The sequence below is a fragment of the Delphinapterus leucas genome, chromosome 3 (assembly GCF_059928025.1).
Source record: "Delphinapterus leucas isolate spDelLeu-1000000601 "Yukka" chromosome 3, BTC_Dleu_Yukka2, whole genome shotgun sequence".
Taxonomy (NCBI): Eukaryota; Metazoa; Chordata; class Mammalia; order Artiodactyla; family Monodontidae; genus Delphinapterus; species Delphinapterus leucas.
Genome location: NC_143131.1, coordinates 120,737,968 through 120,761,122, shown reverse-complemented (window position 1 = coordinate 120,761,122; position 23,155 = coordinate 120,737,968). Strand labels below are relative to the sequence as shown.

The following is a 23,155-nucleotide window of genomic DNA, read 5'->3' as shown; positions in this document are numbered from 1 at the left end:
TCCGGACCACTGTGTTGGAGAATCAAAATATGGTTCTAATGATAATCAAGACATTAATGTTGAAAAAACACATGAAGTGTTTGAATAAAATTGTACAATGTCATGTGAGTGCTTATACTGACTTTACACATAAGTGACCAATGTTAATAAATTAAGTATTATAAGTGGACACTGAACTGTATTTTTATAGTCTTAAAATTTTTTATTTTCAAGTTGACTTAAAACTTTTGGGGATGGTCTTCTCATTGGGCAAAGAAGATATGACCATATATTCAGGTATAACACACAACTAAAGTAGCTTCTGTTTTTTACAAGCCTTAACAAGCTCATACCTGCAAGAATAAGGGAAATAAAACTCTCATCACAACTGATGACCCAACCTCCAACCCCATTACTACACCTTTGTCACCAGGGAACAATTTTAAGTCCAAGGAAATTTCTGAGTAATCACTGAATAGAATAATCACTGAAACTGAGTGTTTTGTTCCATTAGGAAGCAGATAGGAGTGAAGATATTTAACTAATCCTAAATCAACAGTGCCCAGCCAGAAAGCACAGGTGCGAGACTACAACAAGAGCTACCCATTAAAGAAAAACAATGCACTTTCTTTAATCTCTAGCACCGCACGCATGAATTAAGTCTGGGAGTGCAACAGCCCAGTGCACGAATCTGAGTCATCGTTGTAAACTCTGGGTTAGCAGCACCTGGCGTTTCTTTCCTTGATGTCATATGGGCAAGTCAATGGCTCTTCTTCCTGGCTCTTGAAGTGAGCTTTTGTTTCTACTTTTCATAAAATTTAAGTGTTGGAATGACAGGGGTTGAGGAGAAGAGAGAAAGGGCCTAAGTCATGATTGTTTGGGCCTTGCTGAAACAAGTCTCAAATGAAAACAAAATCACCAACTATCAAGTCTACCGAAGGATATGACAATAAGGTCCAGCCAGCCAGACCCTTCCAAGGCCTCTACACCAAGGGTATGGTATATAAAGCTATACTGAAGGTACAGGAACCTCAAGAGTAGAGTGACACCAGGGAGAGAAGTGGCACCGCAGGGCCTCAATGAATTCCAGGTTGCAAGGAAATTCCCAGTTACAAAGGAAACATAACACATCACTGGGAGGTAGACAAGACCTGGTGGACAGCATCTCTGCCCTAGGAAACCTAACTATAAAATCACTCTCCTTCATCGAAATACGTACTCCAGGCCAGGCACTACTGGATACACCCCCCAGCTCCTGGGAAAGAGGCAAGAGTACACCCACACTGCTGGCCGACCCAGCACTCACGTTTCTCCTGGACGTAGAGGTACCCTTCCATGGTGTAGGGACTGATGGTCTTGTGCTCGAGGGGATTCTCTTTCATCTTCTTCATCAGGGATTCCACTTCTGACCTGGTGCCTTCAAAGCGATTTCTTGTCTAGGATGAAAGGAATTTTATTCAAATCAAAGAAATGAAACCCTGTTCCCATCTCTAGCACTTCAGAATATCAACCTACAGAATTCTTAGATCTAAAACCAGGTAAGGAACATTCAGCCATCTAGGAATCAGGCAAAAATGTTCCCTTTTAAGAAATATACTTTGGCCTTAAAGCCCTATGTCAGAATGACTCTCAAACTCTAGGGACCATCAAAATCACCTGGGGAACCGGCAGGAAATGCAAATGACCAGTTCTCACCCTGAAAGATAAGTTTAGCGCCTCTCAACCCAGGCATGCGCATTTTTAACAAGCATCCCAGGCCACTCTGACTCAGATGGTCCACAGCAGGGTACGCCCTCCACCTCCCTCCAGGACAGAGATGCTCTTTCTCCAGCTGTTTGCTGATGGCTCCCTCCTCAAATGGAGCTGCTTCACTTAAGGTTACCCCTCCCCCAGGGCACCCTGCACCCAGCAACTAGGCGAAGCCAGGGGTCAAAGGGGGAGGGTCAAGGGGCCATCCCAGCTCCAGGGGGCCCAGGGCATCAGCTGAGTCCTCACCACTCAGCTTCTCCTCCAGCAGGGCCTGCTGCCCTCACTCTGTCACAGGTGCTTCTGCCAACACTGCCTCCTGGGGACCTGCTCTGTATAAATCTCCACTTCAGAGTCTGCCTTCTGAGGGACCCGGCCCAAGGGAAGCCATGCTTTGTGACAGCTCATCCAAGACCCTGCAAATTCCTGTTCTCTGAGGCACTGCAGAGAACCATGAGGGGGCAAGCTCAGGCTTCTTAAAGCATGCAGTCCAACCCGCACAGGCATACTTGGGTTTATTTGGACACAGGATCATCCAGAGACAAAGACAACATGCAGATTAAAGTGGCCCCATCACACAGGGAAGAAGGGGGTTTGAGCCCCAGTGACCGCTAACCAGAGTCCTCAGCAGGATTCCGCGCACGCAAAGGTCCTGCTGCTTACAATTTGGGAAAGGAGATTGGGAGTAAGGCGCACCTACTTGGATCTCCTGGCAGCCTCACTGAGAGTTGAACAACAGCACATCCTTTGAGCCCAAGGCCAGCACGTGTACCCCATCCCCATCCCCTGAACACACACACTCTATGGTTTTATGGGGCCAGGCGGCGTGGGGCTGGGACTTCCACTGCCAAAGGAAATCCTGATTCTGGCGCTACAGATTTAAAACATAATCAGCAGCAGCCTTTCCGAGAACATAAATAGTGCTTTGCAATAATGGAGGAGAGGATGATGCTCTAACCTGGGACCATCAAGCACCCTAGAAATGCCTGACCCCCACTGCCCTTTGAACCCAAGCAAGACCCATCCTCCCCACCTGCATCTCAGTCCATTTAAGTGATCTGTATGCAACCAGACCCACAGCAAGGGAAAGGAAGCCTGTCCCCTCGCCCACTCACGTTCTGTATGCTGATAGTCAACTGCGTCTTGAAGTCGTTGAAGTCCTTGGCCAGTTCATAACCATGGTGATAGAAAGTGAAGAGTCCTTGTAGGAATGCCAGTAGCTGTAATGAAGGCAGAAGGGCAAACTTCACATAGGCAGGTTCAAAAGGTGTTATGGAGCTGTATCTGAGTTCCCAGCCCCGGTTTGAAAGTCTAGAATAAGGTAATAATAATGGCCATCGTTTACTGAGCACTTCTTACATGCCAGGCACTGTAACTTCATATGCCCTGTGTCTCACTGAATATTCACAACAACCTATGAAATGAATACTGCTATCATCTCCAACTTATCAGTAAGGAAGCAGATTCAAAGAGGTTAACTAACTTGCCCCAAAACACACAGTAAGTGGCAGCCAGGATTTGAAACCAGGCCTCCTGGCACCAACATCCAAGCTCTTCCCCTGTGAAGCCTCATCACCTCCTAAGAAAATCACTTCTTCAGAAGCGGAAGACCAGGGCTCCCACTCAGTCTCCTTCTAGTATATTCATAATATCAGGTTATCATGCAGAAGGGTGTGGCTATGTTGATAACCAACAAGGAAGGGAGAAAAGGAAGCTGGTGTGTCCTGAGTCTGCAGTCTAACAGGCAAAGTCAAATCAAAGAAAATCACCCAGATCAGATTTCAGCTCAAGCATGTTTCTGTACTTTCCAGAAGCTCTCCAGAAGTAAACACTCTGGACTCCTTTATTAAAATAATCTCATGTTTCCACATTTTCATTTAGGTGGTTTCCCTAAATTCTCACTTAAAGTGTCACAGCCTAAAAGGTAAGCCCATTCCTTGTTTAGTCTTGTCTTCAGTGAAGAGTGAAAACATCTGTTCACTACAATTCTCACAACATGCCTTCATATACTTAAAAACCATTAATGTCCCCACCCTGAGCCCCTGCCAGCCTTCACTTCTCCAAGCTAAATAAACGTTCCTGCCGTCTCTCCTCCCAGTGCCCATATGTAAACCTCACTGTTGTTATGCTTCCCTGGCCCCTTCCCAAGCTCTACATATCCTGTCTCAGTCCCAAATCTCAACCTGAAGACAGGATTATAGTTAAAGCCTGAACAAGGTTCAGAAGAACCAGAACCTCACCTCCATCACAAGCCCAGTTCTACTACATTTGGAGACCAGCCCCATTCTAACTTGAACTTCTCAATGCCAACACACGCCGTCTGAGTTGTCCCCTCTGACCTGCCTCAAATACGTGTTACACCAAGACACAGCTGCACCACTTTATATTGTTGTGTTTAATCTTCTAGTCCTTAAATGAACATACCTTTACTTATTAAACACACTCTCACTTTGTTTCACCTACTCTCCTTTTTTGAGAAGCAGCCCTAATAATGAGAGTAAAGGAAACTCTTACACTTTGCTTGTGGCAGGAACAGTAAGCACCGAGGTATATACTGACCTGTCTTCAGACAAAGCCACATGCCCAGCCCACTTTATCAAAGAGCCCTGCACTGGAAAGTCAGGCAAAACCCCAGCTTATAACAATGTGATCCCTTGACTTCCTGCTGCCATTGTCCCTGGAGCGTCTGTTCCCTTAGATCCTTACAGGAGGAGAGGGAACAGGCACTGCTGGGTCCTCTGGCTATAAAAACACCTAGAGGCACCATATATACACCCTTCACCTAAATTAAGGAATGGGTGGTAAGCCACAGAGAGTCACCAAAGACTAATAATGAACTCTTTTCTTCAAAGATGACCAAAGTCTTTGCCAAGTCCTCTATGTAAAATACACTTCTGAGAACGTGGCCCACACTTTTCCTTCTAAATGGCTCCAGTAATGGAGAAGAAGCTCTTATGCCAAACCTCGTGCCAGTATTCACAAGGACAACAGTCCTTTCTTATCTCTTCCCTCCCTGTTGTCCTTGAAGGCTGCACCCCATCACTTCTCCAGGGCACTGAGTCACCCTCTAGTGGAGAATAATGCAGAAGATAAGTAGCTGATTCTCGAGTCATCCCTTCTACTAACGCTGATTTATGCTTCACTTACAGTCAACAGGGCCTCTCTTACTCAGGGTAATTAACTATCTCAAACAGCTTGCTAAGATGCCACCTGGGTATACACACAAGCACTCCAAAGGCAGAGAGCTGCCAATGTTTATTTTGGTTTTCACTTCCTCTGGTATCATGGCTGATTGTCCATTTTTTCTGCAGGAAATGATGCCTTAGGTATTGTTATCTTTGGGCCACTTCCTTCCTTCTCCCCTCACAGCATCTTTCGTCCCCTCCCCTACCTCCCACACACTGTATGAATCTTTGAACCTATGACCCCAAGGGAAATGAAAGTCCACTGCTCAGGGAGCTGGGCACGGCCCACAGAAGGACCCCCGAGATGCAAGGATGTGTCTGCCTCAAAGAAATGGTTCTACTCACACTCAAAGAAATGGTTCTACTCACACACACAGAGGAAGCGCCTGCTGTAGCCTCACCTGGTTATGAGGTAAGAGAAGCCAGCACGTCCACCCAGGCTCCTCCCTGGACAGCCAGACACGCAATCACAGCATGACAAAGGAAGGGCCAGAGGAAGACCTTCCCAACCCTCCTTTGCCTTCTTCCCCTTCCTTGTTTTCCTCTGAGAATAACTGTAAGAAAATGTATTCCTATTTCCTAGCTGATAACACAGATTTTTTAAAAAATAATAAACAAAAATGTAACTGCGTTATTAGTGATGGTTACATCGTTCTGGACTACATGATAAATTTAAGTTTTTTCCATTTATAGAACAGAGCTACTGTTTTGGGTTGAATTTTTTCCCCAAAACCCAAAAGATATGAAGTCCTAAACCCCGCTATTTCACAATGTGATTTTATGTGGAAATAGGGTCTGTACAGAGATAATCAAGTTAAAATGAATCCATTAGGCCCTAGTCAAAAATGACTGGTGTCCTTAGAAAGGGGGGAAATTTGGACACAGTAACAAACACAGAGAGAAGATAGTCCTGTGAAGATGAGGAACTGAAGTGATGCATCTATAAAACAAGGAATGACAGATACTGCCGGGAAACCACCAGAATCTAGAAAGAGGAAAGGAAGGATTTTTCCTTACAGGTTTCAGGGGCAGCAGGGCCGTGCTGACCTTGATCTCAGACCTTTAGCCCCTAGAACTATGAGACAATACATTTCTGTTGTTTTGAGGCACCCAGGTTGTGGTACTTTGCGACAGCATCCCTAGCAGAAGAATACAGCTACCAAGAACCATTCATTCACACTGACGAAGAGAAGGGCAGCCAGTAAAGGGATGAAAAGCTGGGCTGGGTAAGCCAGGTAACTCCCTTTAACTTGTCTTTAACCTGTTACTGCAGTGGATTATGGTAGAGATTGAGATCATCTATGTAATGGGCTTAATTAGCACAGGCGTGCTGGCAGGGGCTGCTCAGCAAGAAGGACCGACTCAGACCGATGTGTCAGAAAAGGCACTGTGCTGACAGGGTCAGGACAGGATGCCACTGACCAAAGCGAAAGAATGACAACCTGCAATGGGGCAGAAGCCGTGAGAAAGGACAGGAAGACACAGCACCAAAAAATACTCTGGAGGCAAAATTCAGAGGCTGTGGAGCGTGACGAATGTAGAGAGTGAGCTCTCTGCAGCAGTAGGTAACCTTCAATTAGGAAAACTCAGGCGACAGACGGAATGTGGCTTCACCTTCATGAAGCCAGTCGTGTCATTATCTGCGATCCCAATCTCCAGAACATTTAGTACCTCAACAAAAAATTAAGGTTTCCAGGGCACACAAAAATATACGGTTTAGATCCCAGAGTCTGATTTTTCTTCCTTAGCATACTAAAATTTTCTTTTCCTGAAGGTCAGTAACTTCCGGCACTTGAAGTTACTTTCTAAGAAACAAATGAACATAGTTGATGTACACGGAGGTTCCTTGAATGGCTGGAAGATTCCCTTGACTGCAACCAACTCAACACATGAATATCCACACCAGCCACCCCAACAATTTAGTTCAATCGATTTTTTTGCTTGTTTCCTTTCCACCCTTAAGTAGTCAAATGCTGTTTAATAGAGATTAAGAGTCAGACCACCGCAGCTCTGCTATTTACTAGGTGTGACCTTGCAGAAGTAAATAAATGTGCTTCCATTTCTTCATCTGAAAACAAAAACAGTACGTACCCTCAGAGATGATATAAGGATTGAATGACATAATGTGGGCAAGCACTTATTACTCACACAGAACATGACAGAGTTTCAGCTGATATCATCGACTGTTATTTCACGTTCTTCTTTTGTACAATCTAGGCCAGCGGCTTAAACTTTAATGTGCAGCAGAATCGCCTGGAAGGCTTACAAAAAAATAGATGACTGGGCCCTACCCACAAATTTCAGGTGTGGGGTAGAGCCTGAGAATTTGTATTTCTATGACTTTAAGAACCAGTGATCCGGTCCGTAGCTTTTTCATTGTGTGACTCTCTTCTCCCTACCCACAGCTCCAGCCACTCACCTGCCTGTCGACTGGTGTGCTCAGAACCAAGAACTTCTATAGAAAAGCGAAGGTCACACATCTACATCCAACCTCTCCGCCAACTCATTTAACTTAACTCAGGACAAGCCCCTACCACTTTCTCTTCACTCTAACATGAGACTTTTTTCATTAGCTCTCCAGGTGCCTCACTTTATGACTTCAAAAACATCTGCAAACCACAATGGTTCTCTACTTTTTAAATCCCTCTGGTACATCCATCCTATGCATGCTGGCACTGAACTGCTTGCTACCTTGGCTAGCTCTTTACCATAGACACTGATTCCCCCAAGGAGACTGTGAGCTCCTCAGACAGAGCAGCTGGGTCATCAGCATTTTCTACGCTCTTCAGAAAATAAATGCTTTTAGATTTACCAAGACTATATTAAACCAAGTAGGCCCTGTTAATACTGGCACTTGACTCATTTGCTCACTTGAGAAGACCCTGGGTGGCCAAAATTGATATATTCCTCTACTTCAGAATAAAAAATAATCACTAACTGGGTCCTAATAAGCAATTATATAATAACTGGGTGTTACTTAGGTTAGCTCTATTCTAAGCATCTTACCTGGATAAACTCAGGTAATCCTCCTAACGTCTTTATAAGATAAGTGGTATTATTATACCCATTTCACAGAGGGGAAAACTAAGGCTCAAAAACTAACTTCCCCCAGAATGCGTAGCTGGAAAATGGCTGAGCTGGGATTTAAATGCAGGCAGTCTGGTTCTAGAGCCCTTGACGATGATGCTACACTGCCTCTCAAAAAACCTAAGACACTGATATACTACAGTAGCATGCCAGGAAACAGAAGGATAAATCTTTATAGATTTCTTTAAAAAAGAAAAAAAGAGGAGGAAGAAAGGTAGGAGGAGGATACGGTGGGGGAGGAGGAGAGGAAAGCCCACCTAGATGAGCAGAGTCAACCAGCTGAGCCCAGCCTAGACTAGATGAACCCCACAGATGCGTAAGAAATAAACGTCTATTGTTGTATGAGGTTTTATGGTTATCTGTTAGCCAGCAAAAGCTAACAGATACGATATCTGATTCACTCTATGGAGACATCAAAATGGACACAGAAAAAAAACAACTCAAAAATAGGATGGGTCAATTAAAATGCAACTCATCAAAATCAGGTATTTATAGAATAATATCGACCAAAGTATACATAAAGATTATGAGAATCACACTGGGTTTTTTTCCTCTAGAAATTCTAGTAAAAGCAAGTGAAAAGGCCAAAGGCTAATTCTTCATGACAGCGTTTGAATTCCTCCTCCAGCCACAAGAGAGATGAGACTTTCTTTTAGTCAACCTGTGATTGAATGGCTAGTTTTAACACCTCTGGACCCCAAGCAGGGAAATCAAGAAGCTTGCTTTCTCTGACAGATGGCTTTCCCCATCTCACAGACCCTGCAGAAAGATGTGGATTTTGACCTGAGATCTTGGCAGAGATCATTGCTGGAAAGGAAGCTGGCTCTAAAGTTTCCATTATTCAGATAAGACTGAGGTAATTAATAGCTTTGAAGAATCTGCCAGATGACATGGCTGGGAGTAGACTCCCAAGATCAAAATAGCTCCAGCAAAGTAAAAGATGGACGCAACAAATTCCAAGGCCAAATGGAGTCTTGAAACTACCAGTAAGTCTACGTGCCTAAAAAGCATCCCCAAAGTTTATAAATTAGAAACAGGGCACAGAACATTCTTGACCAAAAAGAGCAGTCACTTTCTTTCAGTTTCTTATAGTTTTGTTATTTGCTTAAGAAAATCACTTTCTTAAATCTAGGTAGGTAATCTCATTTGTATAGAGACCCCAGGCTTGGGTCTAGATCAGAGGTTGCATTCAGCTGAAAAATTCAAGATCTGCAAGAGTTTTAAATTGAGGCCCACATGCTTATTTGGTGTTTCCATGGATTCTGAACACTAGTGCCACAGAGGGGTAGAGCAATACCACATCTGCACAAAACCACAACCACACTGGGGTGGCCTAAGCTACAGCCAGACGTGTCCCCACACTGCAACCCTTCATGCCCAATGGAACATTCTGTCCAAGTCCAAATCCCATCACAATTCACTCAGAACGATCTCCATGCTGCTTGGTTATAACAAACTTAGAGTGAGAAATTGCTTTATATCGCATCTTTTAATACATGCCTGGGATAAGGAGGGGCTTTGAATTTAGGAGGCAAAAAGAGAATGGTTTCCTTGGGTTACTGCTACACTTGCGTTACTTGAAGGAGAGAAGAAACAGGGAAGGAAGGAGGAAAGTTAAGGTGTCATCACTATTGTTTGGCAAGATGAAAACTCCTCCCCTCCCCTACTCTGACTTGGAAACCAACCAGCACAACGCAAGGTAGCTAGAGGACGGAACCATTGCTGAATGCTCTACACCCATGTCTGTGGTTGTACTGGGAAGAACCCAGGGTAGCCAGTTGACCAAGCACTGTTACTAGCAGAAGGCACAGCGTCAGGGCTGGTCAATCTCTTCATTAACAACTTAGAGCATTTCGTCATCTAGGTAGTTGGAATGAGGGGGTGGGGGATGAAAGTCTGGGTACACAATGAAACCTTGAGCATCTACTTACAGGCTCCACGAACTCAAACATCTTTCTCTCTTGGACTTCTTGCACCTTGAAGACATACTCCAGGGATACTTCATAGAAATGCTGCCGGACCAGGTCCACTTGGCTGTCTGCCTACAAACAAGATGGAATTTCAGAGAAAAATCAGGTCACTATCTGAGGAGAGGATTCAGCAAGCAGGCAAAAAAATCTCTGGAGATGGCTTTTAAAAACAAATCCAGTAGCATGAAGCAGAAATAAGAACAATGATCATGGTTACCCAAGCGCTAATTTTGTGCCAGGAACCATGCCCATAAAGCTGTACATCAGGGCTTCCCTGGTGGCGCAGTGGTTGAGAGTCCGCCTGCCAATGCAGGGGACGCGGGTTCATGCCCCGGTCCAGGAGGGTCCCACGTGCCGCGGAGCGGCTGGGCCTGTGGGCCATGGCTGCTGGCTGGGCCTGCGCGTCCGGAGCCTGTGCCCCATAAATGGGAGAGGCCACAGCAGTGAGAGGCCTGCGTACCGCAAAAAAAAAAAAAAAAAAAAAAAAAAAAAGCTGTACATCATTATCTTATTCAATCCTCATTATACTTTCAGTTATTTAACCCTCATTACGTTCCTAAAAAGAAGATATCCTTACCCGTAATTTACAGGAAGTAAATGAAATCTGCTAACGTTAAGGAACCTGACCTAGTTGGTACAAGGCAGAGCTGGGATTTCTGTCCTGGCTGATCTGCCTCCAAGACCCCTGCACATTCCTAAACCACTAGACTCTACCACCTCCCCACACCCTAGGGCCGACCTAAGTTCCACACAAGACAGATTTTTAAAGAGAAAAAGAAAACATGCAGGGCCATCCTCCTCCCATCCTTCTAAATGAACAAAACAAGCTGACAGGGGGCAGGGGACCTCAGAAAAGAACATTTTCACACGGTCGCACATACTTTCTTTGGACGAGGATGAACTATTAGTTTACCCCAAGCAGAGTAATTACATTGCTGCCTCGGAACCTCACCTCCCTCTCTGTGCAGGTGTGTGGGCTGTAAAGGTCCACACCTGGCTACAATTAAGCCGCTGATCTGGGATCCAGAACCCAGGGGAGAAAATGAGCATGTGCTGGGAAGTACCTTAACTATCACTATAAAGCTCATACCCTTTCCACTCTTTTCTTTAGAAATGAAGTATGTCATTCGATAACATACTTTACAAAGACAAAGCCCCCAAAGGAGTATTTCTTTCAGTGTTCCTTTGTCAAGATTCCTGCAGAACAAAACTGGGACAGACCTTCTACTTCATTATACCAAATATGGTATTGCTAACCTGACATCTTAAGGAGCTGGCCATTCATTCATTCATTCATGGAGTTCACAGCATGACGAGGAAAAGAGATAATTAAATAATCATGTAAATAAAAAGAAAATGACAAACTCTGGAAAAGCACAAGGTGCCATGAAACAACCCAAAAGACTCCATTCAAGTCTCCTGCTAGCAACTTCCTCGCGGGGCAACTTCCATATTAATATGCAGAAGGCAGTCCCCTAAGTAACAGCTGCACAAAACCAAAATGAAGGGCTAAGCCTGGGGGCATCACCTAAGCCTCCAAGCAGGAGAGCTGATGTCTGAGCACTGACAGAGCTTTATTTGGAGACCGGGTTTCAGAAAGTGCTTGCACCACGCCCCCTGCCAGGTGTAGCCGGTGGACCAGTGCCTGACACACCTTCCACCTGGGCTCCTGCCGGCTAAGGCCCGTTAAGTCCCTGTAGTCCTTCATTTCTCACAATGCAAATCCAACACACTTACAACTAGGGATGCATCTATTTCCCTGACCTCCCCCACACCCCCGATACATCCTCTCTGCTTGGGCTTGCCAAGTGAGACACAACAGAAATAAAAGTCATTCGGAAAAGCTGCAAGTTAGGCAGGGCTGGAGGAGCCAGGAGCAAAGTCCTCTGAGAAGAAGAGCAGAGCCCAGCATCAGTGAGAGAGCCAGGAGAGCAACAATCTGGGTGGGAGTTGCAGTTCTATCATTTTATAGCCGGTGGGACCCGCTCCAGTCACTTATCCTCTCCAGGTCTCTTCCCCACACCTGAAGGCTGGAGATGTTATGATCTGCCCTTGCTCTGAGTAGAGCTGTTTCAAAGAGAAAATGAGCTAAAGGATGTGGACATTTGAAAACCAGGAAGTGTTCTGTGCACACTGGGGGTTATCACCAGGGACATCTGAGCAGATGGGCTGTAATCCCTGCTCCTACCCTAAGCCAGCCACATCTTCTCTGGGCGGTTCCAACCCTCTCCTCACTGGCCTCCCAGCTTTCTTTCTCTGCTCCCGCAATCCAGCCTCCACCCAGCAGCCAGAATACCTTTCCTAAAATCTCCATCAGCTGTTCTCACAGCTCCCTCAACACCTCCCCCTGGCCTCTCCCATGGTCTGAAGACCCTGAGGAACCGGCCCAGCCCTCCTTCCTTACCCCTCTCCCACTGAGCTCCAGCTGGGGCTCCTAGCTACCCTCCGACACTCCAAACTCTTTCTTGCCATGCAATCTTTGCACTTGCTGTTCCTTCTGCCTGAAAACCTCTTCCCCTAGATAAATATTCAATTTTTTTAAACTTTAATGCACAGTAAGAAATACCTTTTACATTATGACCCAATAAACAAACATTTATAATTAGGTGCAACACACTTTCATATTTTTCACTCTAGTCTAGCCTATTCTATGTCATGGCCCAGTAACTCAGATCTTATGACACACCCATAATTTAAAGAACATTGTCCTAGCTTTTCACCCAGCTTGCTCTTTCTCTTCCTTCTGGTCTCAATTCAAATGTCACCTCTTTAGAGAAGCCTACAATGACGTTATTTTAGGTATGTTACCCCAGGGAGTCTCTATCACATCTCCCAATTTATTTCCTTATCACTACATGAAATTCTTACTTATTTCTCTCTCTTTTCATGTATTGCCTACTAGAATATAAAGTCGATAACAGCAAAGGCCTTGCCTCACTTTTCCATTCCAGATCCCGAACAGGGCCTGGCCCACAGCAAACATTCAACTGATGCTTGAGGAATAAATGAATTGATCTCTATGTGGCCCAGCACTGAGAAAAAAAGCATAACAATGCATTTCCAAAGGAAAAGGAAGATGAAATCCCGAGTGGAATGGTAGCTTGCTCCTGCCAATGCCCCTCTCATATGGGCCATAGAATTTACCACATCCTTAGCTCCTCTTGTGATGGAATCAGAAGCCAGATTCCAACCCCTGGGCGGGCAGTTCCCCTGCCCTGTTACTTAAGAAGCTGTCAATCTACCAGCTTGTCCAAGACCCACCAACCATTCTGTGCTTCTTGGAAAAGAAAAAAATTCTCCTAGACTGTAGGTTCCGATCATTCATTTCACTCCCCACAACACACCCAACTCCTGAACGGACTTTCACAGAAGCGTCCAAGAAATAATTTGTCCAAGGAATGATTTATTATCTTTGAAGCCAGCTTCTGAGCCACTGAAGAAAACACTGGCTTTTAAAAAGTCTTCCACTAGATGGCAGTGTCACTCCACATCGCTGCCCAGTCATTTCAGCCACCAGAGGTCCAGGATGGGCTAGAATTTACAAGTATTCATTCAGGCCTGCAATCAGGGAATAATTCTGGACCATCAAAGGAAGTAGCTTCCGTTAAATGTGTAGTAGGTGATTCATAATATTGTTAAAAGTTGATCTTTTAATAAATGTAAGGAAAATCATCACTAAATAGCTAGAAGACCTTGAGTAAATCACGTAACCTCTGCAAGGAACTCAGGTCCTGCATACGAAATTCTAAGAGGTTTAACCAGGGGATCACCAAGGTCCCTCCCGCTCTCCAATTCTCTTAGCTTGACACTCGCATTGAATAACAATGGCTGGCAGGCAGCCCAGCAACATCCTTCCCCACAAGATGGCCAGAGAAGAGCTTACTGGGTTAAGGGAAACGGCTCCAGAGTCAGGAGCCAAGGTTCAAATCCTTGCTGACTAGCTATAGGCAGGCTATTTAAACATCTTTGAGCCTCAGTCTCCTCCTATGTAAAAGAGATGGAATCCACCTGTACTTCATAGGGGGGTTATGAGGATTTGAGCAGATTCCACATAAAGTGCTTAACATGGCGCCATGGTACATAAATATGCATTCAGTAAACACTGGCTGCTATTATTATTGTTGTTAGTAAAAATATTATCATTATTATTGTTATTATTATGAGATTTTTTATTCAATTTAATTCAACTTAGGTATAAAAAGCAATGCTTGAGAACAGACCAGGACTTGCAAGAAAGACCTGCAGCCCACTCCTTGCCTTCAAAGTATTTAGGAAGTGTGAATGGGTAAAAAAAAAGACAAGGATTGTAACAAAAAAGCATAATGAAAAAGTTTCCACTGAGATAAATACTGACAGTCAGTGCTGCAGACAGAATGTTTGCCCACCTCACCACTACGTTCATATGATGAAACCTAATCCCCAGTGTGATCGCATTTGGGTGGGGCCCTTGGGAGGTGATTAGGTCATGAGGATAGAGTCCTTACAAAAGAGGCCAAGGGGGCTCCCTCACCCTTTCTGCCATGTGAGGAGACAGCTAGAAGACAGCCATCTACGAACTGGGAAGCAGGCCTCACCAGACACCAAATATGCCAGTGCCTTGATCCTGGGCTTCCCGATATCCAGAACTGTCAGAAACAAATTTCTGTTGTTTATAAGCCACCCAGTCTAGGGTATTCTGTTATAGCAGCCTGAACAGACTAAGGCAGCCAGGAAGAATGCCATCCAATTTGGGAGCAGGGGAGGGGGAGGAACAGGCCAGTTATGGGGATAATACTTTATATTTGTGTAGCGGCTGTAATTTACCTTCTCATACATGAAGTAGGCAGGACAGGTATTTTATGAGTATTTTACAAAGGAACTAGAGCTCAGAGAGACCAAGTACTTGTCCCAGGTCACACAGTCAACTACATAGCAGAGCAAGCCTTGTAAAGAAGGTATCTCTGCCAGTCCAGTGTTCTGGTCCCCATATTGCTATCTCGGGGGAGATGCTATTGGCACAGCCCTAAAAGAAAATGTAGGACTCATTCCAGACCAACTCACCAGGAGCCAGGCATGGAGAGAGCAGACCGAGAGGAGAAGCAGCCTCACTCTTGTGAAGTCATGCAGGTAGGATAACTGTACTGTGGGCCTCCCAGTACCAGTAGGTGCTAGAACAATCACATATTCTCTCAGCTGTGAATAACTGCACTCATGGTGCATGGTCACCTAACTGCTTAGGAACTACAGAGTTAGCCAGATCTGGTGATTGTGAGCTCCAGCCAAAATGCCTTTCCCTATCGTTTCCAAACCCTAAACGCCAAATGATGTTAGAAGAATGATAACCGATCAGGACAGATCCTAAATGGAATTACGTATTTATCACGGACAATTCACATATCCTTGGGTATCTCCTAGTGCCCATAGACCCGTGTAGAGCTGGGAATAGCCTTTTCTGTATCATCCAGTGAAAATCAGCATTTCCTTAACCTTCTCAATCACATTTGACAAGATTTACCCGAGCAGCTTTGCTACTTCAAGAATCTCTTCCTCCTGCGTTGGCTTCTTTCTCCCTAACTCAAGCAAAAAATCTTCAAGGAAAGGTCAGCAGTTTCTTACTTCCTACAGCTCACCCCAAATACAATTGCTGCTGCTTGGTTGGCCAAGAACTGATCTGCAAAGCCCACTATAAACACTTCCTGTTAATAAGTCTGTATCCATCACTCAAACAACTGATTCAAACACTCATTTCAAAGAAAGAGTTCTGAGCACACTTCCTAACTGAGGGTGTGTAACAAATCCTGGGCTCCACCATCTCCTGAGTAATCCTCATCTTTCAACCTCTGACCCTACCATCTTCATATGAACAGAAGTACTGGCAAGGAATTTGCTCAAAAAGAAAGGAAACTGAAGAATGAGGGCTAGCTTGGAAGCCATAGCCTCGCTTCAGCACACACCTGAGACAGTTCAAGCAAATTGTTAAGAGCTAAACAAGATGATATTCATGTAGCCAAGTTTGGAGTTCCACTAGCAAACTGCCCTGTCTCCCCAGAACATAAACCCCCTCGCCATGCAAATCCCCATGAACTAAATAAAAATGGTCACAGCTCCAAGGCCACAAATCTGACTTTTCTTTCCAAGAGAACTACTCTTTAAAAAGACCCCATGCAAATCCAAATAAAACAGGGGCAGACCAGAGAATTTACTTTTTTGAAACAAAGTTCCTAAGCACAAAATACATGAGACAATAAAATACTGCTTAAAAAAAAAAAAGACTAATGTCAAGCACTGGTTGGAATAATTTTTTTTTCATTTCACATTAAGGAAGGATGACCAAAGTGTTTCAGATGCTAACATTTCAAATCAGTGATGTAAGGAGGAGGTCGAAAGGCAGGGTAAGAGAGTACAGAATCAAGGTCAAGGGTGAGAGAAACAGGAAAACAGATCTCAGTTTGAAAGGAAGAAGCACAGTCTAGTGATTAGGGTGATCTGGACCAGCTGCATGTTCCTTGCCATGGACAGGCACGACAGCCGTACAGCGTGGCTGCATCGGGAAGGGACAAAGGCAATGCGGGCAGCAAGCGTGGAATGAGGGATCAGAATGAAGCTCCAGCAGAGAGTAACCAGAACATATCCACAGCACCATGGAAAGATTAATCACTTTATTCAGACACTAGTAAAGTTTCTTACCTCCTGCAGCTGAGATTCTTTCTTTTTGGAAGACAAATTCAAGTGTTTTTCTAAGATGCCACAATACTTCTCTGTCTCCTTGTCATACTTCTTTTTGGCTTCCTGGCAAAAACAAAAAAGAGGAAAGGAGAAAAAGACTAAAATGTTGCAGGAATGAAAGCAACCTGGGTCAAACTCTTCCTGCTCATCTTCATGGCTTCGTCATTCCCTCAGACCCAGAACAGTGGCACACCACCCATCTCCTACTCTTCCAATAATGCCATGAAAGCAAGCAACCACCCATCAACAACAGCCCAACCGTTTTAAGGGTCTATCACAGAGGTGCCACTACTATGCCAGAAATGAGGTAAATACCAGCATTTCATAGTGGCAGAGCCAGGATTCCACCTTCTAGAAATTTCAGTTGTAAAACAGAAATCTCTAGTTTCTAATTCACAAGTATTTTCAAAGCCAAAGGAAGAAGGGAAGTTACCTGTGAAGCTAATCCCCAAACAGGAAGATCCACTTACACCTTAAATGGGACAAGTCTAGACTAAGAGTAGATCCAGCTTTAACTGTGTTCACAAAGTATGTCTTAATTTGTAGACCTAAATATTCCTTGACGCAATAATATCACATATGGGTCTTTAAGCTGAGGAGTAATTCAAAACAAAGAAGACATTATCTTCCCAAATATGTTCACTGTGGCATCATTTATAATAGCAAAAAAAAAAAAAAAAAAAAGCAGCAGCAACATTGCTGCCCAAAAATAGAATTTGGGATAATTAAAGTATGGGGCATCCAATAAACATAACTAGGAAGGCTAGCATGATACAAACTCGGTGCATCCTACAGAGAATGTGTCTACCTACAGACAAACATTAGATGGGAAGATACTTCAGTGAAAATACATGAGTTAAGAAAATGGGATAATGGGTGATTTTTTTTTCCTCCATTTGGGAAATGTTTATTATCCTATATTATTGCTTTCAAAGTAAAAAAAAAATATATATATATATATATCTCATATTACACAGAATAATCCCTGCTCCCCCAAAGTCACTGAAGTTCTATTTCTATTCCTTATTTTACAGATAAGAAAACTTAGATGCGGGAAGTTAACTTCTGTAAAAAGTCACAGAGAGTGACGGAGCTGGAGTCCGAGCCCAGGACAAGCTGCCTCCAAGTCCACATTCTCAGCCACACCTGGAAACACTGTCATAGGCGGTCTGTCTTCCCTCCACATTTCAGTAGGGATGGCGGACAAGGGGACTGAAAGAAGGTCTACCATGGCCTGGTAAACAGGGTCAAATGTACTAACTGGGTGCATCATTCCGGCTTTTGACTCACGTGGAGCCCACAGCAGATATTTTTCTGCAACTCCAAGGCTTACAAGAGGAGAAAAAAATTGCGGCCAGATAAGGAAGCTCAGATACATCTCTTCATTTAATGACGATATAACAAGCAAGCGCTCTGTGTTAGGATCCTTCAGGCACTGGAAACGTAATACAATACAAGGCAGAAACGGCCCCACCCTCGTGGTGGGGCTGTTCCAGCAGAAGGAGAAACACAATTAACCAGTAAACAAACAGCCTGATTCCAGACCGCCGCAGGTGCCACGAAGGAAACAAACAGGGTGCAGTCCCAGAGATTCCTGCAGAGAAGTGCTCCAGAGAGGCCTCACTGGGGAGGGGAGGTATGATCCAAGACCTGCCCACCTCGTAAGGGGCAGGGTGGAGCCTTCCAGACTGGTAAGTGCAGATGCTCTGAGCAGAACACACTGGGCCTACGCGTGGAGGCATTACCAAGAAGCCGTCACCGGAAGCTCTGAACAGCACCCGTGACAGCAGAACACCATTTATCTGGTCAACGGCAAGACTCTAAGCCTCACAGAGTGGGCAGAATCATCATATTACCCATTTGAGCTGGTATGTATCCATTTCTATAAATCTGAATTTTGCTTGAAAGTTTTACATACACAAACAAACACGCAGAAGCATGTGAAGACAAAGCTGGAGGAGACATTACTCCTTCAAACGAGGAGAGGTACAGGCAAGACACTTGACTCGAGCAATGCTTTTCTTTCACGGAAGTCAGCGACTTTGAGCTGGGGTTCCAACTCTGACTGATGCTCGCACAGGCACTCCACCAGCCTCGTCGACAACCCCCAAAAGAGAACCCTGCGCCAGCACAGTCCAGCGGGCCAGAGGTGAGAAAGGGCTCAGCAACATGAGTCACTGGCATTCTGTGACTTTCTGCCAACTCGACCTTTGGGGGAATAACTCCTCTAGGATTGAGATCACGTTCTTAGAAGACAGGAGGGTGGTAAGACTCAGTCACTCAGGTACGGAGATGGTGTTGCCCTTCCAGGGAGTCCACGGTGGGTGGTGAAATGGATCCAGGACAGAGTTAGGATCCTGGAAATTATACCCAACTCCATACAAACCACTACCCCTCTGGGACTCAGTTCCCTCATCTATAAACTAAGGATGACTAGACGAAATAATGGCACAAGTCTCCCCTTTCAGCTCAGAGACTGTCTAACAAAAAAAAGCAAAAGAACACTCATCCCATCGTAGGACTGTCAGGACTAAATGAGATAAACCATATCCAGTGCTTGGTAGAGTGTCTGGCACATGGAAAGTGCTCGATAGAATTCAGTGCTGATGACGCTGGTGGCGGCGGCAATGATGTGGTCCATCATCTAACCCCACCTCCTCCTCATTAGGACACCACTTGCTTTCCAAGTTCCACGTCCATGAAGGCGACCCGTCACAGCACCCACCACAACTTGCAGTCACACGCTTATTCATACCATGCTGTCCAGTGCCTTTCTCCCTGCACACCATGAGCACGGTGACCACATCTGCATTTACCTGCACCGAACAGCAGTGTGGAGCACGGTGCCGGGTACACAGCAGGCTCTCCCCTGTTTTTTAGGAATGAACTGTGTGTATCGAATAGAATAGTTAACGTCAAATGATTTTATGACAGTGTTCTGAGCGGCACTTTATAAGAGTTCACTCATTTCTTCCTCATAATAACTCTGTAAGGTAAGCACTCTCAGTATCCCCACTTCTCAGCTCAGGAAACGTGTGGAGAAGGTCAGCAACCTCTCCATTTACATGCAAGCGGCACAAGTGGGATTTGGACTCAAGCAGTCCCACTCTTAGCCACTCTCTCTGATGTCTATTCTACCTTCACTGGAGAGCCCAGCTTCGGCTGCAGGGAAAATAAACTCCCCCAAACTCAGAAATCTAAAAGCAGGGCCACAGCTATGCCAAGCCCCAGGGTCCGCCCTACCCCAGAGCAGCCACGTTAGCACAAGAATCCTCCTCACATGCAGCCTTCACCCCCAGAACTCTAACTTCGGCTTCCTGCAAGTAGCAACAGGTTGTTATAGCAACCGAAGTGCACCAGACCTGGGAGGAGGAGGAAGGGTAATTTTAGCATCACACGGGCAGACTTCAGAAGTAAGGTCTTTTTTTTTTTTTTTTTGCGGTACGCGGGCCCCTCACTGTTGTGGCCTCTCCCGTTGCGGAGCACAGGCTCCGGACGCACAGGCTCAGTGGCCACGGCTCACGGGCCCAGCCGCTCCGCAGCATGTGGGATCTTCCCAGACCGGGGCACAAACCCGTGTCCCCTGCGTCAGCAGGCGGACTCTCAACCACTGCTCCACCAGGGAAGCCCCAGAAGTAAGGTCTTTGAGGTATTCCTGAGTCTGCTCCCTAGATGGCCTAGTAGAGGGGTTGTTTCTCTGTGTTCTCTTAAACACATGTAATATACATGTACGGGGATGGGGGGTGGGGAAGAGGAACAGGTAGACTGAAAAAAATAAAATAACGAAGGGGGAGGGATGAGAAATCATCCCCAACGTCATCACCTCATTCTTCAACAGGAATGAGAGAAGAGAATGTGTGTGAGGGGAAACATGTTTTGGTGAGTGACTATTGCATATAAATTTTTTAATTCTTGTGTTTCTCACCATCTATAGCCCCCAGCAAAGTACCTGCTCCTGTCACTCGGATCACTGATACTAACCCCAAAGGAACCCACTGAGCCTTCTGCTCTTCCTCCGTGGTAACTATGGTAACCCCCACGCCGCCCAGGGAAGAGGCTGGAGTGAGAGGCGTCAGGAGACGCCTACTGGAGAAGTGACTTCTGGAAAGAAAACTCAGTGAATGAGCCACTGTGTGTTTGCGGGAGGGGAAAGCACAGGCCCCAAGGCCACGAAAGAGACAGTGCTCCTTGGGTCTGAGAACTCAGGGAGGGGCACTCGGCATTTTCCCATCCATCCCTGGGCTTGTTTCCAAGTCTCGGACAAAATCTTAGTGGAATAAGACTTCCTTTAAATTATACATTCCTTAACCTCTGACAGAAGACCAATGAGTTCCAATATCTTCATAAATGAAAACTGTAAAGTTGGTAGGGAAGTGCTGTAACAGTGGAAGAAGAATCTTGGCCATGGTCCCTCCTTCAAACTAGGGCCATTCCTCCCTCTGAATAACCCTGACTGAACCGAACATCTCTGTCACGTCCTAATCATATTCATTTTTAGAAAGCACATGCACTTAGTTGGGGGCCGAGGGGTGAGCGCACTTCGTTACACTTCAGCTATGTTTTTCCCACCTACAGGCAGGCATCTCTCAAGGCCATTTCACAACTGAGTAAAATCCACACCTTCTCCGCAAGTAAGAGGGTGATGTTGCCCAAAACCCCCTGCAGGTGGCACAAGGGACTGCGGCCGAATGACTCACAGCTCCAGGGGGGGGAAAAAAAAAAAAACAGGAAGAAAATCTTGAAAATCTTTTTGCTTTCATTGATTCCAATGAAAACATCTTTCCCGCAGGTGGTCTCTAACACTCTACTGAAGGTCAATCTCGCTAGGGTTGTCTAGTGATTTATCACAGGGCAGGGGACCCCAGAGAATCCACCTTTAAAAAATGAATAAAATTTCCTTCTCAGTCTTTCAGTAACAGGTTAGAGTCAGCCAACTTTCAGCTACAGTCCCTCCAGGTCAGCTATAACAAACGGTGACCTCTGGGTTGAAGCAGTCCCGCTTTTTGACTTGCACAATGTGTAATATATATTTTTAAATTATTTGCCAGCATTTTTTGAAAGCCAGGAAATTTCATACAAAACTCTTTAACTTTTCAGTTTCTCTTGAAAAAAATGTAAAGGTCTAATGACAGAGGGCTCCTTTTCATACACAGCTAAAGTGGGCTAAGAAGAGGGTCCCCATGCCCCCAGGGGCCTATTTGCAACCCCTGTCCTAGGCTCCAGTCCTGGACCTCCACAAACATACAGTTCCATGGTGTCCAAACACACAGGTATCTACTCACACAAAGGAGGCGTGGTTTCTTCCTTTGGATGATTTATGAACTAGCACAACATGATTAGATGTCAAAACAACAGAATGACAGCTCTGGGGTTGACCCCTCAGTCTTACTTCAGACACTTGTAAAGAACAGATGAGCTGGGCTCTAAGCTTATTTGCCCAGGATTCCCTGAAAATGGTGGGCTTAGATCTTCTGAAGAAGGTTTTGTGTTTTCCAGACCTCCTGCCCTAAAACCCAAGAACAAGGCTTGCGAAATTCTCACCTTGGCAGCCCCAATCTGCTCCTTTCGAAATTTCTCCAAGGGAGTGATGAGCACTTCGCTGGCATTCTCAATCTGGAGAGGAAAAGCAGAGGGGTCGGGGAGGGGGACAGAGAGGCAGGGTCAGTAAAGAACCACAGCAGTGCTGGCACAAAAGGCCTCCACATGCTTCAGTATAAGATCTCAGTAAGCACAATGGTGCACGTGTCATCTCTTCCTTACACCTGACCCAACAGCAGGCCAAATCAAAATCTAGTCATCGGTTCAAAACACAGCATTCTTCCTGTGCATGAGTAAGATAGATTCTTTAAAAATAAAAATGAGGACCTCTAAAAGTGTAAGCAACCACACTGATGGCAGAGCGGAATTGGTGGCAGAGCAGGGTCTAAATTTCAAGCTTCAGGTGACATCTTCTTGTAAATGCTCATTCAGCCAAGTTATATTTAAGTAGATATATTTAAAGGAGGTCAACACTGAGTCTAGGTTAACCCTCCCCCCAAAAAATCCTCCACTTTTGGTGGCATGAAAACCACCCAAGCCTGATTCTGTGTAGCCCTACCTGTTCTGGACGGGGATCAGGTCACTTGTACCTCCTGGCCACTGGCTGCCTTTCAACTTCATCTCACCGCGCTCACCCCCTCAGGTCCTGCCCTCAACTAAACGGTCACCCGAATGCACCTCAAATGGGCCAAACCTGCCCCACTTCTGAGCCTTTGCATTTGGCTGTTCCCTCAGATGCTTTGTCCCCAAATACTTGTGTGCACAACTCATTACTTATTGTAATTCAGGTCACCTCTTTAGAGAGGCCTTCTCTGACCACCAATGCAATCCAAAGAAACTTCCCACTACCCCACCAAGTGTTTTCTTCAGAAGATGTAAGCCAGCTGAAGTTTTCTGGTTCAGCATTACAAGACGTGCACATGCATGCGCACACACGTGCACACA

General features: G+C 45.3%; 1 protein-coding gene across 8 annotated transcripts in view; it reads right to left on the bottom strand.

Annotated features, from left to right (window-relative positions):
• ARHGAP26 (Rho GTPase activating protein 26) overlaps nucleotides 1–23,155 on the bottom strand; it is a 484,190-nt gene that overhangs the window by 341,156 nt on the left and 119,879 nt on the right. For 7 of the 8 annotated variants that reach the window (XR_002646893.3, XM_022589981.3, XM_089909436.1 and 4 more), the window contains 5 exons: nucleotides 22,214–22,285; nucleotides 16,634–16,735; nucleotides 9,929–10,039; nucleotides 2,841–2,945; nucleotides 1,286–1,415 (listed from right to left, as the gene is read on the bottom strand). Coding sequence is in view for 7 of the 8 variants with exons in the window: in XM_022589981.3 (XP_022445689.1) it covers nucleotides 1,286–1,415; nucleotides 2,841–2,945; nucleotides 9,929–10,039; nucleotides 16,634–16,735; nucleotides 22,214–22,285 (520 nt within the window). In the remaining variant the exon portion in view is untranslated. The remainder of the gene's footprint in view (nucleotides 1–1,285; nucleotides 1,416–2,840; nucleotides 2,946–9,928; nucleotides 10,040–16,633; nucleotides 16,736–22,213; nucleotides 22,286–23,155) is intronic. The other variant, XM_089909435.1, reaches the window with a different exon arrangement.